The sequence below is a fragment of the Pseudorca crassidens genome, chromosome 10 (assembly GCF_039906515.1).
Source record: "Pseudorca crassidens isolate mPseCra1 chromosome 10, mPseCra1.hap1, whole genome shotgun sequence".
In the NCBI taxonomy this organism is placed as follows: Eukaryota; Metazoa; Chordata; class Mammalia; order Artiodactyla; family Delphinidae; genus Pseudorca; species Pseudorca crassidens.
Window position 1 is genome coordinate 102,169,946 of NC_090305.1, and position 16,654 is coordinate 102,186,599.

The window sequence follows — 16,654 nt, forward strand, 5'->3', positions numbered from 1 at the left end:
CAGGCCTTCGGTGGATTGGATGAGGCCCGCTCACATTGGGGAGGGCAATCTGCTTTACTCAGTCTTGATTCAAATGTTAATCTCATCCAGAAACACCTTCACAGACACACCCAGAATAATGTTTAGGCAAATATCTGGACACCTGTGGCCCTTTCAGGTTGACACATAAAATGAACTAACCCAGGTGTGCTCTGTATAAGGCAGTGGTGAGCGTGACGGTGAGTAGTGGGGGACTCGGAAGGAAGTATAAGACAGTGTGCACCCTCAGAGGGTGATACAGTAGGGAGGAAGAGGCACAAATAAAGAAAATCAGCAGATGATACTAAGCTGAGTCTATTTAAAATGACAAGTGAATAGGTTTCAGACTAAGCTTTCAGAGGAAGGAGAAACCACCACAGAGGGGAGAACAGGGAAGATTTCAAAAGGGAGGCAGAACTTGTTTGGGACCTTTAAAAATGAGGAGAGAGGTGATTTCTTTTTTAAATGTTACTTTAATAAGCTTGAGGATACATGCTAAAATAATTCATAAAATTTGTACCAGAAAAGAAAATGGAAGACTCTCCATCCAGTTTTCTTGAGGCTAAAATAACCTTGACAATAATTTGGATAAGAGCAATAAGAAAACAATATCTGTCCCAGTGCACTTAAAAATCTAGATGCATTCATTCTTTGTCACATATTAACTAATAGAATCCAATTAAGTATTAAAAAGCACGTTATATGATAAAGTAAGATTAATTCCTGGACCCAAAGTAGAAAATCTATGATCGCTTCACAGATGAACTCTCTCAAACATTTATAGTAGAGATAATACAAGTTCCACAAAATTTCTTACTTCCCATCTCCTTCTGTGAAGCCAAAATTATTACTTTTGACACCAAACCAAAGACCCCATAAGAATAGAAAACCACAAACCAAAATCCCCAATAAACGTAGTTGCAACAGTTCTTAACAGCATTTTAGCAAATTGGATCCCATGATATATAAAAAGGATCATGCATCATGGCCCAGTGGAGTTCATCCCAGGAACTCAAGTTTCATGTAACATTTGAATATCAATCAGTGTGATTTACCACACAAGCAAATTTAGTAAGAAAAACAATGCCTTTGAGATTACCTTTTCCTCCTCCTTCTTCTTCTTTTCCTTCTTCTTCTCCTTCTCCTTCTTCTGTGAGAACTCAGCAAATTTCAAGTTTACCATACAGTATTGTTAACTATCATGCCGTATACATCAGATCTCCAAAACTCATTCATCTTGCATAACTGAAACTTTGGATTTTTTGATCAACATCTCTTCATTTCCCCCTCCTCCAGCCCCTGACAACTACCATTCTATTCTCTGCTTCTGAGTTTGACTATTTTAGATTCCACATATGAGGTCATGCAGTATTTATCATTCTGTGTCTGACTTATTTCACTTAGCATAATGTCTTCCAGGTTGATCCGTGTTGCTACAAATGGCAGTATTTCCCTTTTTTTTATGGCTGGACAATATTCCATCGTATGTATATATCACATTTTCTTTAACCATTTGTTTGTCAATGGACATTTAGGTTGTTTCCATAGAAAAGGGTGATTTCTAAATGGACCAATACACAGAAGCAGTAGTTTGACAAGAGATAGTTGGGAAAGAGTGTCTGAATGGCAGTTTGACCTAGTAGTACCATTCAGTGTCTGAATGGTAGCAGGACAGGGCGCCTGCATATGCTTGTTCAGGTTGTTCACCACACAAGGGCATCTGACTGAGGAGACAAGGCGGGGTGAAATGCAGACCCACACTCTGCTTGCCAAGCCAAGAACCCTGATGTAGGAGTGTCCACCTGCAGGAAAGAATGCCTTTTTCTAATTCACACAGACTCTGCAGCAGTCTTGCAGGAGGGAAACAGTGGGAGATTAGAATAGAAGGATGGGGTCAGATCATAGAGGACATTTCTCTGTATCTAGAGATGGATGGCTTTGATGGTAGTGGTGATTGTGGGTATGATTTGTGACCTGACACTGGAATTGAACCTGGACATTTGTCAATGCTAGGATCCCTGTTTTTCTGGTATAAAAGAAATCCATATCTTTCAAAAATTATACTTGCTTGATATTTCTCCAAAGCAAACTTTAATACTGACCTACTTGAATATCAAATCAGCCTGATTTAATTTTATAAGCCAGTCATGGGAAGTGAATCTGTCCCATGACTCCAAAGCATTCTGTTCTGTAGCTCCACTGTAATTACAGACAAATGCAGCTAATCTTCCCATCATGTGTTCTCCTGAGTTACAGGATTCTTTTTTATTTCTTCTGTGTTTGATAATCTTGTTATCTTGTGATACTGCATCATTTAATTATTCCCCAAAATAGAGATCTTCAGAAAATCTGCTCAGAAAGAGTGATTTGCTGTTACCAACTGAAGTCACAGCTGGTGTGTTTACTCAGAAATTAGTCATTTTCAGAACTTTGAGATTGCTGTTTTTCTTAAGGGGTCTCATCTGCCATCTCAGTCTGTTGAAGCCCTCCTGCAGGTCACTTGAGGGAATTTTATGAACTCCAGGGAAGGACTAAGTAGGTGTCCTCAGAGATCTACAAGCCCAGGACTCAATCAGATTGAGCATGGTTTCTCTCTCTGATATTAACCTCCAAATGTCTAGCTGTATTCATTTTAATAACTCCATAAACATTTTCTGAGCATCTGCTGTGTGTTGAAGAGTAAGACAGGCATTGAGGCTACAAAAATGAGTAGAGCCCAGTTCCCATCTAAAATATACGCTTTCTAAACTTGATCATCAGAAGTGCTGAAATTTAATTTTACTAGCTCTGCCACCTACTCACTGCTGCTTTTAAGCAAGTCACTTATTTTATCCGAGCTTCCTTTTCCTATAAAACCAGAAGCATTGAAATGACGTTCCTGTAAGGCATGAAATATCGTGAGATTAATTTGGATATCTGGGATGAATAATGTGTGTAGTATATAGTCTCTCAAGTTCTCTTTCCCTCCTTTACACCCTTCTGTGCCCTTTGGATCTTTACCTTTACAGACTGAAGAAGACTCATTATATCAGCCTCTCCTAAAATCAGAGCCTTTTTATTTTGTTCTGTTTTTCTCTGGGCCATTTCTACTTTCATCATGTCATTTGTGTTTAGACAAGTGGACGTGATATGCTGTATCACAAATATGAAAGTACTATGACTTGTACAAGGTGAGTTCAGAGTGTAAGAAACCCTTTATGTTGAGTTTCCAATAAACTTTCTGATGATAATCAACATTATTTTTCACCTTTCACTCTCAGTCTTTTTGTGTTTTTCTGTTACATCTCACAGGACTAATGTCTTAAGGAAATAATTTTCTTTTATTTCAGGTTCTTTTTTGGATTGTAGTGGAACACTCATGATCCCCTGATAAAATCATTTTCCATTGAATGTAATATGTTTTCTTACACTTAGTCACATTAAAACTCCTCTGCCACTTTTCTGCCCACGTCCACATCTTCTTTCACTTTATATCTAATCAACTTGGCATTTTAATCCCTGGAAGTGCTGAATGCCATCTGCAAATTTGGCAATTTCCCCATGCACTCTTTTCCAGATCATTTATATGAATGTTAACTAAGACGCCATGCGGCTTGCTTTCTATCTAAGAAGTAGCAGAGAATTTGATTTAACTACTTAATCACTGAATTAATAATATCAAGGGCCAGCCACAGAACGTTGGCTTTATCCAGAAAACTGTTCACTTCTTCCAATTCTTTGTATCTTATTCCTAAACCAGTTATCTATAACAGGCATTTCTCCATGCACTGAAAGCAAGTTTTATGGTTTATGAATTAGATTACAAATCCAAATTTGAGTTAAGAACCCCTTTACCAATATAAGGCCCGCCTATTTTATGTCTCATTTATGGCTTTGTTCCAGAACATCTATATGAGGTGTCTGTCCTATACCACTTTCTAGCACTGTCGTTTCCCAGCTAGCTTCTAAATTCCTAGCCCTGAGCAGTCAAATGATCAATTGAGTTGCCTGATGAGTGTTGTACAGTAGCTATTGGTTTGCCATGTATCAGGAAAACAGCAAGTCCTGAAGTCTAGTTACTGCACCAGCTTCCCAAATGATCTCAAGCCCTGGTTGGCTCCCTGCCATCTCTTCTGTGTCCCAGACAACGTGGCCTATCAGATCTTAGGCACATCTGATCGTCACCTCTCTGCTTAAAATCTTTGACAGTGTTTTGGGAGACAGTTGGGAAAACTTGAATATAGACTCAGTAAAGATGTTTTAAATTATTATTAATTATTAAATAATAGTAATTATTAAAAAGTCATTTCCCTGGGATAAAGAGAAAGTAAGTTAGAGGTTATCAGGGACTGGGGGGTGGATTTGGGGGGGATGGGCAGTTACTGCCTAATGGCCACAGAGTTTCTGTTCCGGATGATGAAAAAGTTTTGGAAGTAGCGATGTTGGTTGCACAACATTGTGAACGCACTAAATGCCACTGAATTGTACACTTGAAAATGGTTAAAATGGCAAATTTTGTTATATATATTTTGCCACAGTAAACAAAAATTTTAAGGCATTACCAGTTAGAGATATTACTTAAAATTCTACACAAGAAATAACATGATGTCTGGGATTTGCTTTAAAACAATCAAACAACAGTCCTAACAACAACAGTGAGGGTGATAAATGAAAAAGACTGGCAAAATGTTGATTACTGAGGATGGAATTTTTCATAATAAAAAGTTAAAAAAAGTTCTTTTGGAAGCTGGCCATTACATCCCAACTACTCAGCCTGACATTTGAAGTTCTTTGACAGGCCATCCCTTCCCTTTCTCAGGAGCCTCAGCCTGCATGCCCTTCCCCCAGTCAGCTGGGCCGCTGCAGCGCTCTGTACTCAGGCAGCCTCTGTGCCTTTCAATTCTGTTCTCTGCTTCTTGTGTGGCAAATTCCTCCTCATTCTTTAAAACTCAGCTGCGTCCTTGGAGCCTTCCCAGGCTCCTCCAGGCAGAGAACTCCCTCCTTTGGGTCCCCACAGTGCCTTGTCCACACCCCTGGTACCGTTTATACCCTGTATTATGATCTTTTATTTATGCTTCTGCCCACCACTAACCTGCGAGCTTCATGAAGGTAGAGGAAACTTACTTTTCACTGTACATCTTTCTGAGCTAGATGAAACTTTTGTTGCTGTTGTTTTAGTCGTGTGCATTAAATTCTTTTTTTAAGGAAAAGATTGAAAGGTGGGAATGTGAATATTAGCTATAAATCTTAAGAGTTGAAAGGGTCCTTAGCAATTACCGACATGCATATTGGTCTCCCTTTCTAGACTGTGCTTTCTCTACTTGGCACCTACTAATGCATTTTTACATTTCCAGCACCTACCACTGGGTGTTCAGTAAATTGTTGCTGAATTTATTGATAAATCACATCCTTTCTTTCTACAGATGGCAAAAAGCCAACTACCTAGCTTGGGGTATGTGGACACACACTTTTTAGGAGAAACAGTGAATTTTCAGGCATGGTTTGTCAGAGCAGCAAATAAGCACCTGGAGGGCTATCACTGAGCCAGTGGAGTCAGCTCAGTGGGTGAGTGAGCTAGGACTACGGCATGTCTGCAGTACACATCCTGCCAGGGGGTGGCGGCAGGCGCCCACAAACTCTCTCCAAGACCGGCAGGCCTGATTTACCCTTTGAGTGTAGGGTGGGGAATAGATTCCTCTACTATTTCTAGTTTATTTTCTAATTTCTTGATGCCTTGAGATGCTTGACCAAAAGAATAGGGCCTGAGTTATAGACAATAAGACCCAGAAACTAAGCACCTTGTCTGGACATTTATGTCTAACCCGTGCTAGGCATTTACTAGGTGCATTGTTAGTGCTTTCATCTTCTAGCTTGAGGATTGGATCCCTGTGCGAGCCTCAGGCACCCAGGGAGGATTTACACTCTAGGCTGTTTTTAGGTCCTTTAGTTCCGGTGTGGATGGAGATTGAGAACAGATTTTCATGTGGGGAAGAAGAGAGAAGAAAGAACATGACACCCTGGGACGTACGCCTGCAAGAAGAAAGGAGAAGACGGCTGGGGCTGCAGAGACACACTCAGTCCGCTCAGTCCTGAGGGTGGCCTCTTCTGGTTTTCTGCATCTGTCCAGCCAGCACCATCACTCCTAACATCTCCAGTCAATAAGCAAGCCCTGATTGTGAATAAGTACACAGTTTAGGGAAGTAGTTGGAAATTTATAATATGTTGATTATATTTGTACAAGCCTTAGCTCAGAGCATGTAATATGACAGCAGGACATAATCAATATTTAAAATACAAAATGATGGAGAATCCAGGGCTCATTTGGGTAATCCTTGCTCTGAAGTATTGTTGCATAATCCAGTGATCTGAGGCTGGTGTGGGGGAGGGGTATCACAGATTATTAGACAACTGAGTTTGAAAGGTGGTATCAGATGATGATGCTATAAGCCAGATATCAGGAGTAGACAATAAATGGGATGCAAGTTCAGAAGAGGAAGAAGGCATGTTGGCTCTGGTCATAGTAAAACAGCAGTAATACCTGGTACATGAATGTTTGTTGCATTTTGCTAATAGTACGTTATATTTGCATAATATTTCAGAGTTTCCAAAATACTTTCATGTCATTTATTCTTACCTGGCTTCATTAAGTCTTCACAGCAACCTGTGAGTCAGGTATTATTAAATGAAGTAAGATACACAGAATACTTAAGATGGTGGTTAGTATGTAGTGAATGTTTGCTATTATTATTAAAATCATTATTAGCCCTATTTTATACATGACGAAACTGAGGCTCAGAGAGGCTGTTACTTGCCCAAAGTCACACAGCTGAGAAGTGGTAGAACTAGGCCTGAACTCAGCTCCCCTGGCTCCTAATTCTAGACCTTTCTCCATTTCCCCATGCATAAAGAGGGAGTATTTAAGCTGGGCTTAGCAAGATTGGGCCAAGTTTTGAGGCAGCCTTAGCAGAGAAGTCTCTGATGATGTCTCCTCAGCCTCATGAGCCCTAGTTTGCAAGAGCATGGGAATTCCTGAGGGTGTTCTGTGCCTTGAGTAAGAAGAGTTAAACCTAGAAGCCTCCACTCATTTTAGCAGTAAGGGGAGGTGGTTCATTGCCTGGGCAAGACATTAAACTCACAAAGATCCTCAGCTGGTAGGCTTGTTAAGAAAATGTTACAATAGGGGGAAATTGACAACACACGCACCATAGATATTTTTAGTCCGTGCTTCAAGGATGTACATCTTGGTTTCTGTTTAGACTGAGCACCAGGGGGTGAATTTGGATTGATTTGACAAGACTGGCTGTTGGAAAGTCCTTACTGAGCACCTTCTCTGTGCCCAGCTTAAGCAAGGGACTGTGGGGGGGGTAACTAAGGGAGGTGAAGTAACTTTCCCAAACTTTCGAACACTGGGGAGAGTGATATAATCTTTTTCTTGGGTGGGGGGCAGTGTGCCGTTATCAGTAAAAACTCTGTCTGTTCCTTACACCAGCAATTCTGCAATAAATTATCCTTCTGATGTACAATGTGGTGACTGTAGTGAATGATACTGTATTGTATACTTGAAATTTGCTTATAAGCGAGTAGATCTAAAGTGTTGTCACCACACACATGCACACAACACACACACACACACACACACACACACAAGGTAGTAATGTGAGGTGATAGGTGTGGTAATTAATCTGTGCTTATCCCATTTCACAAAGTATACATGTATGAAATCATCATGGTGTACACTTAAAATATTATAATTTTGTTTGTCAATTATAACATAATAAAGCTGGAAAAAATAATTTATCTTATGAATATATTCTTAAATGTAAGCCATTGTAGCTCTGTTTGTAATAGCAAAAACAATCCAAACACTGGAAATCTAAACGCTCACCAGTAATTTTTTTTTTAAGATTTATTTATTATTTATTTATTTATTTGTTTGTTTATTTATTTATGGCTGCATTGGGTCTTAGCTGTGCTACGTGCGATCTTTGTTGAGGCATGCAGGATCTTTTGTTGCAGCCTGCGGGCTCTTCATTGTGGTGCTCGGGCTTCTCTCTAGTTATGGCGTGCAGGCTCCAGGGGGCATGGGCTCTGTAGTTTGCGGCACTCAGGCTCTCTAGTTGAGGTGCCCAGGCTCGGTTGCCCCGTGGCATGTGGGATCTTAGTTCCCCGGCCAGAGGTCGAACCCGTGTCCCCTGCATTGGAAGGTGGATTCTTTACCACTGGACCACCTGGGAAGTCCCTACACTTGGGGGGTTTTTTTGTTTGTTTGTTTTTAACATCTTTATTGGAGTATAACTGCTTTACAATGGTGTGTTAGTTTATGCTTTATAACAAAGTGAATCAGTTATACATATACGTATATCCCCATATCTCTTCCCTCTTGCGTCTCCCTCCCTCCCTCCCACCCTCCCTATCCCACCCCTCTAGATGGTCACAAAGCACCGAGCTGATCTCCCTGTGCTGTGCGGCTGCTTCCCACTAGCTATCTATTTTACATTTGGTAGTGTATATATGTCCATGCCACTCTCTCACTTTGTCCCATCTTACCCTTCCCCCTCCCCGTATCCTCAAGTCCATTCTCTAGTAGGTCTGTGTCTTTATTCCCGTCTTGCCCCTAGGTTCTTCATGACCTTTTTTTGTTTGTTTTTTAGATTCCATATATATGTGTTAGCATATGGTATTTGTTTTTCTCTTTCTGACTTACTTCACTCTGTATGACAGACTCTAGGTCCATCCACCTCACTACAAATAACTCAATTTCGTTTCTTTTTATGGCTGAGTAATATTCCATTGTATATATGTGCCACATCTTCTTTATCCATTCATCTGTTGATGGACACTTAGGTTGCTTCCATGTCCTGGCTATTGTAAATAGAGCTGCAGTGAACATTGTGATACATGACTTTTTTTGAATTATGGTTTTCTCAGGGTATATGCCCGGTAGTGGGATTGCTGGGTCGTATGGTAGTTCTATTTTTAGTTTTTTAAGGAACCTCCATATCACCAGTAAATATTGGTTAAATTACTGTATGACCTTCAAATGGAATTTCATGCAGCTATTACAAAGAAAGAGGTCTAGGGCTTCCCTGGTGCTGCAGTGGTTGAGAGTCTGCCTGCCGATGCAGGGTACACGGGTTCGTGCCCCGGTCCGGGAAGATCCCACGTGCCGCGGAGCGGCTGGGCCCATGAGCCGTGGCCGCTGAGCCTGCGCGTCCGGAGCCTGTGCTCCGCAATGGCAGAGGCCACAATAGTGAGAGGCCCACGTACCACAAAAAAAAAAAAAAAAGAAAGAAGGAGGTCTATCAGTATGTGTTGAAAGCATATCACTAAGATGTATTTTTTTAATTGAAGTAGAGTTGACTTACAATATTAGTTTCATGCATACAACATAGTAACATACAACATTTTCATAGGTTATATTCTATACAAAGTTATTATAAAGTAGTAAATGGAAAGATATCCCGTGTTCATGGATTGGGAAGAATTAATATTTTAAAATGTCTACACTACCCAAAGGACTGGTATATTTTTAAGTGCAATAAAAAATTAAGGTTCAAAAAAGCAGAGTTTATATAGCATGATGCCATATGTTTGAAACATATATGTATGCAGATATATGCGCACAATTTCACACACTGGAAGGATATGCTTGCAACTGATAATGGGGAGTATGTGTGATGAAAGAGAAATGGGAAAGGAAAAATGTATTTTTCATCTTATCCATCTTATTCTTTTGAAGATAGATAGATTTATTGGTTTAACCATGTGACATACTTTTTTTTTTTAAGCCACTTGCTTGTGGTCACACAACCAAAAAAGTGTACAGCTAGGATTCCCACGCAGACTGTGATTCCAGAGCCCTGTGATCCAGAAGCCCTCTGAATTCCAGCACACTGCTTCCTAACAGTGCTCTCTTAGGATCAGGAAGTAGTTCTGTCACTTGCTTGTAAGTTACAAAATTTTTCATGAAAATACCTGGGAGAATGTGCTCATTCTCCAGAAGAAGACTCTGCTCCATCGCCTGCCACGTTGGCTCCTTTTCTATAAGACTGTGTCTCAGCCAAGAGAGGTCCTTCACCCAGAGCCAGATAACACAAACTAACATTTCCAAGCGGACAGACTGCCTTAAGGAAAAGGCATTAAGATAATTGGAGAGTTGGGGGTGGGCACAAGGCCTGAAAACAGTATCATTAGTCAACTTGGTCAATGGGCAGGTGCAGAAAGTGGCAGATAAATGCAGACAGAATCTGTATTTATACTTCAATATCAGTGTTCACAACCCACAAAATAAATGAGTGAATTAAAAACCTTGGCAGCACCTAAGTACCTAGACATAAACTCTTAGTTCTAAGCTTAACTCCTATGAACTTCTCTGTGATTTGAGCATATTATTTAGCTGCTCTGGGTTTCTTTCCCCATTGGTTAAATGGACAGCACTGTCTGTCCTGGCTGCTTCACAGAGTTGTAAGGAACAAATAAGGCAAGAATGTGCTTTGAAAGTGCAAGGCATCATACAGAGTGAGAGGTTATTGTTAATGCCTCTGAGACTTAGCTCACAGAAGGAGAGCTATTTTGAGACAGGAAGATGGGAGGAAGCATCAGAAAAGCATTGCTGGTAACAGGGTAGGCGCACCTCACCAACACAGGGAAGGAACCTCTTAGATCATTTACTCCAGTTCCTTCTGTTTATAGTCGTGGACGAAGACTTACGGAGTCCTCAAGATCTGCAGAGCAGTGATAGTGCCATGCATACACTATTATTTAAACCCATAAATAAGATGGAACCCTAAAAGGAATGGGATGTGCTACAGGCCCCTTGCCCAAGGGGCTTGCTGAGCTGTGAACGTTGAACAGCGTTCTGGAAGCAAGCTGATGAAGCTTAGTAAGGAATTGGGGCAGAGGTAGGGGGATGGACTCCAGTGCTCCAGCTCCAGGATGGCTGAATGCCTCTGAGGAGCAATTTGAGGGTAGCCAGGGACTTGGATAGGACAAATGACAACTTCCTAGAACAGACTGTTCCAGAACCAGATCGGAAAGGAAATAGCCTGGCCTCGTCCTGGGTAGTTCACAGGAACCGGTGTAGGAAGTATTTGTAGTGGAACTAGTGCTCACAACATCAAGTCCCTTTTGCACAGAAGAGAGAAAATGGGAGAAGACACATGCAATGCAGCATACCTGACGAGTCAGTTTTTGTAATGGTGGGAATGAGGATGACAAGAATGAATAAGCAGAGGGAGACAGTGCTGTGCAGCGCCAACGACTCAGGATTCAGACTTGGGTGTGAATATTGGTTCTGTCACTAACTTGCCATATGACCTTGAATGTGCCATTTTTATCCCCTGAGTCTTGGTTTCCTCATCTCGAAAATGAATGCCTTTCTCCCTATCTCATAAGTTGTTATGAGGACTAAATGAAATGTTCTTGAAAGAAATTAGCACATAATTCCTAGAACATGATGCCCAATAAATGTTAGTTTATCCCTTTGTTTTGGAGAGGGACTTTTAGAAAACCTCCAGTGAAACATACTAATTTGAAATTTCAAGCACTGGGAAAGCAAGCCCAACCTAGGTAGCATGTGGAAGGGCCCTTTTTACAGGTGGAGATCCAGCCTATAAAGGCACATAAGAAACTCTTATGAGAGGAAGGGGAGGTGAAGAGCAAAGTAGCAATGGCTATAAATATAAGCATAAACAGTCCTCTTACCAGCAGCTGTAATGTGAGGTTCCTCCAGCTCCGTGACAAAACGGGAAGATAATAAGTACAGTGTATCTAGGCTTGACTCATTCTCTTGACTGCCCAGAAACACAGGATAGGTTTTGTGTTCAATTATAGTAGCTTTCCTCAGCCTCTCCCCCTGCCCTCTGCTTTTTTTCTGGTATAATTAACTCTCCTTCATTCATTGATTGTCCTTTAATCCTTGTTTTGTTGGATATATTTGCTTTTTAAATTATTGTCTCAAATCCTTTTTGGAAGTATGGGTATGAAGAGGTAAAATAATAACAGTTTCCTTAGAAACTAAAATTCCAAGGGTGGAAACCAACTAGAAAATCAGAGTGAAAGGCAGGATGGGGGAAGATGAGGAAACTATAGGGATGTATAAAATTGACCTAGTCTTTACCAGGAGTAACATTAGGGAAATTGTTACTTCTAGCCTCCTTTTGGAAAGACCAAGGATGTTATCATAAAATGACAATGCCTGAGAGTGAAAGGCCTCTTGGTTTATTTTATAGAGGGGAGGCCGTGGTTTGACTGGAGGCTGTCTCATGGTGATCCAATAGCAGACTGACCCAGGTCTCTTGACTCTCATTCTGGGATTCTGTCTGCCATGGTCCTCGTCTTTGTGAGAGCGAATTTCTGACCACAAACACCTGTACAGAACTAATTTGTGTGGGTTTTTTTCCCTTTTTTCCAGGGCCAAGTGCTTTCGGGGCAAAAAAGTCCTTGGAGATTATGATATCAAAGTGGAACAGGTAACCAGCCTGGAGCCCAGGGTTGCATCTGCATCATTGTTGGCCCCTCTTGACATTCCAGAATGAACCATTTAGTTCTGCCAAGTGGAGATCAGTGTCCGTCACTAGCTTCTAGGCTCTCCATCTCCTCCCCCAACCCTTTCCAGGACTTTTCTCTCTATGAGACATGGTTCTGCATCTTTCAACTTCGCTGACTTCTTTTCATGGCTCTGGTGTCCGTAGAGAGGCAAGCAGCGTGGCTCTTGGGGCCCTCTGGGTGCAGGGTTCTCAGGCTGAGGAACACTTTAGAGGAATGTCTTCCTAGGACATGGCCACACCTACATATTGCTGGTGGCATGGTCTTGCTGGGTAGGCACACGTCTGCCATTCAGTTGTGTGGCCTCCAGTGGCGCCTCCTCTGCACGCCTGAGGCTACACTTCAAAGAGAACTTAGAAAAGCACACCTCCTGGTCTTAATGCAGAGAAGTCCTGAAAGGTCATTTTTTATCTTCCTGTACTGTTTGCTTCGTGATAAATAGAGATTAGGTCCATTCGAGTGCATAGGGGGATGTCCAGTTTAAACAATGCATGTATTTTATATGTAATGATAGAAGTTACTCATCATTCCTTACATGGTGTGCTGTGATTGATACAGAGTACTTTTCCTATCCATTGTTGCATTCAGTTCTTAAAATAACTTATTAGATAGGCAAGGTTGATAAAAAAAATTATTCCCATTTTATAGATGGGAGAAACTGTCCACCCAGAGAGAACAAGTAACTTGCCTGAACATCTTATGCAGCTAGTTGGGCCAGAGCAGAACTAAAAACGCAATTGCCTAAACTAAAACTTAGTGTATTTATGTTGAAATTGATAAAGGGCATGTTTGCCCCAGTTTGCATTCCCGCTCTGTAGAGAGGCAGCACAAAGGATGCTGGGTGGGGAGTCAGAAGGCCTGAGTTATGCTCCTGTCTCTGCCAACAATAAGTTTTGTTTGTCCGGAAAAGTCACTTAGCTGCTCCTTTGGTAAATAAGGATAATTATCTCTGCCCCTCCTGCCTCATAGAGTAGCTGTGAGAGTTAGATGAGATCAGTTTGGGAAAATGCTTTGCAAACGGTAAATAAATGTTTGCTGGAAGGGATGCTGTTGCTGCTATGCGGAGGGCCCCGCAGAATCAGGACTGTGGGCTTACTCCCCTACTGTTATTTTTATTTATTCATTTTTTATCATAGTAAAAAACACATACCGTGAAATTTACGCTCTTAATCTCCTCCTGTTATCTTCCAGGCAGAATTTTCAGAGCTCAACCTGGTGGCCCATGCAGATGGGACCTATGCTGTGGATATGCAGGTGCTCCGGAATGGCACAAAGGTTGTCCGGTAAGGTCCTTTCTGTCCTCTGGGTCGCTGTCACTGTCACCACAGTCACCATCTCTGGCTTGCAGTGGGACAGCATTGCTATGTATAGCGTACAGAAGTTGATGATGTGTGCTGTGCGGCAGTGGCAGAGGAAGGCAGAGGAAGGCAGCTCCTGCCTTTAGGGAGGCCATAGTCCACTGGTAGAGAACGCTCCATGGGCTCAGAGCTCTCTGAGCGGTACCTGGATTCCTGTGAGAGGTGTTCCAAGACTCCCGCCCTACCTCAGCCAGTGCAGCTCTGGGCTTTTATCTCTGAATATATTTCCCCTGGAAAACAGGGTTCCATTGCTTTTTAAAAAAAGTTTGGAAACCTCTGCTCTGGTTCAGCCTCCTTTTTTACATTGATTTGCTTAGATTCCCTCAGTAAGTTGGTAGCAGAGCCCTGTGTTCTATGTGAATTCTCTTAACTCCCAGCCCTGTGTTCTTTCTATGTTCCAAATTCCTGGGAACTCATAAGTCTGATAGGAAAGCCTGGGGTGGGAAGGGACATTGTGGGTGGAAGAAAATTTGCAGTTACAAAGCACTTACGTGCCAGGAGGGTGCTGGGTGACTTACAGACATCATCAATTGTAACACAACAGTTCTGTGCGGGAAGTGATGGGGATTCCAGATGAGGGAGCAAGGTTCCCACAGTGTTCTTCTTCCCTGGGGCTCAGCGTGGCTTCGGGTTTTCAGACATCAGGGTATTGCTCCAGGAAGAGTGTTCACGTCACCCTTTTCCCTACCTCAATCTACGCTACCCTGACACTGAGGCTGCCAGTGTCCAACAGGACCTGGGTCTGTGACAGGGAAGGCAGAACTCAGGTGTCTGGAGCCTCACGTCAGGAAATGTGAGCTCATCCATCCTGGAGACTGAGGAGGACAGAAAAGGAGACATCTGTCCACATGGGGGTGAGCTCAGGAAGCTCCTTCTAGAGAGAATGGTGGGCTCCTCCAACTGCAAATGCAATGAATCACAGGGATGCATGACACAAGCGGGTGGTGACAGGAAGGCCCATGTCAGGGTGCTGGGAGGGATCTGGCAAAAATAAGGCAGGCCCTTCCAGTCGCAGTGTGGGGAATCAGGAGCTGACCGCAAGCCTAGAGCTCAGTGCGTGTGACTGGGATATAAGGTTTGGTCTCAGGCATACAGCCGGAGCCAGTTTCCCAGAACTAGGGCACAAGGAGGTCAGAGCACATGCCACCTGACTTGATGCTAGCTCCCCTGAGCGACTGAGGAGGGGTCCTTCCACCCCCACTTTAAAAGACTGATCTCTGAGCCCAGGTGGGGCTGGAGCTGTAGGTGGGGATTGGTTGGGTGCCTGGGAAGAGAACCGGGTAGGTCATTACACATGTGTGAAATGGCCAAGGCCTAGAGCCTTGAGGGCAGATGCTGCCACAGAACTGACTCTCCAGGAAGGTGGGGTTCCTCTGGAATCAGGGCATGAAGATGGGGGCCCTGGTCCTGTGGAGCAGCTGGGGCTGGGAGCTCTGCTGGCTAGAGGTGAAATGCAAGGAGCCTTTCCATGCATGGGAACACTCTGTACTCTCAGTGCTTCCTGTAGCCAGTTGCTCAACCTCAGTTCTGCAAAAAATATTTGCACCCCTCCCTAGCATCCGCTTTGGAAGAATAACATGGGGACGTCTGGTATCTGTTCTCAGCCAGCCGGGACCCTTGCTCACCCGGGGACCTGATGAGGGCACTGCCTATTTTAAGGAGCAGCTTTAAAGAGTCAGAGCAGGACGCTGAGATCAGGGATCTACACGGCAGGGCAGTGAAGCCAGCCAAGTGTGTTGTCTTCAGAGTCTGCTGGGACCCCCTTGGGGTACCAACTCTGGAGCCACAGGAGCTTCAGCTCTTGTCATGCCCCATAGGAACAGGGAAAATTCTTGTTGACCTAAGGTGTGAGGGTCTAAAGTGTTTCTTCCCTCCTGAGGGCTTTTGCACCTTAGAAAAAGACAGTGCTTAACCCAGAGGAATAAGAGAATTTCAGAAATCTGTTCAAATCTCCTTTGAGAAGTGCCAAACATAATACCTCATTTCCTAGTCCATAAAAGAATAGTAATGACAAAATGAAGGGCTTGGCTCGGGTAACCCCTAAGACTCCTTCCCTGTCTTGGTCTTTGGAGATGGGAGACAAGAGGATGTATGACCTGAGGTTCTGGTTGATGGCAGACTTCTACGTTCTTCCCAGGTCCTTCCGACCAGACTTTGTGCTCATCCGGCAGCATGCGTTTGGCATGGCAGAGAATGAGGACTTCCGCCACCTGATCATTGGCATGCAGTATGCAGGCCTCCCCAGCATCAACTCCCTGGAATCCATTTACAACTTCTGTGACAAGCCGTGGGTGGTGAGTGAGTTACCCTTCTGCCAGGTAAAAGAGTAGGACCCTGGTCCTCTTATCTCCCAGTCCCTAGGAGGACCACTGGTGATCCAGGTGCAGTAGGTGCCAACTGAGAAGATGTGGGAGGAGCTTCAGCTGGGACACAGGGTAGGGTAGGCTCTCACAGTAGGACTTTGTCATCACGGGCTGGGCCGCCTTTGCTGCAGAGTGGACCTTTGGCCTCACAGCAAAGTCACACCAAAGATTCTGTGAAGACGCCCTTACAGGTCTGTAGGCTCTGCCCTTAGCCATAGGATACAACAATAAAAGTGCCAGTTTCTTGTCTGTGAAAGGTGTAACCATTGGAAAGGCCTGAGGCCAGTGGGGACCAAGGGGATGGTCCATCTCAGAGGGATGTTCGTGTCAGAGTCCTACCAAGTGTTTCAACAACCTTAAAATGAGATTCATCCACACATATACCAATCA

At 43.1% G+C, this 16,654-nt stretch overlaps 1 protein-coding gene across 1 annotated transcript in view; it reads left to right on the plus strand.

Annotated features, from left to right (window-relative positions):
• SYN2 (synapsin II) overlaps positions 1-16,654 on the plus strand; it is a 153,099-nt gene that overhangs the window by 95,068 nt on the left and 41,377 nt on the right. Inside the window, exons 2-4 of the mRNA XM_067755495.1 lie at positions 12,410-12,467; positions 13,735-13,826; positions 16,039-16,195. Coding sequence (XP_067611596.1) covers positions 12,410-12,467; positions 13,735-13,826; positions 16,039-16,195 — 307 coding nt within the window. The remainder of the gene's footprint in view (positions 1-12,409; positions 12,468-13,734; positions 13,827-16,038; positions 16,196-16,654) is intronic.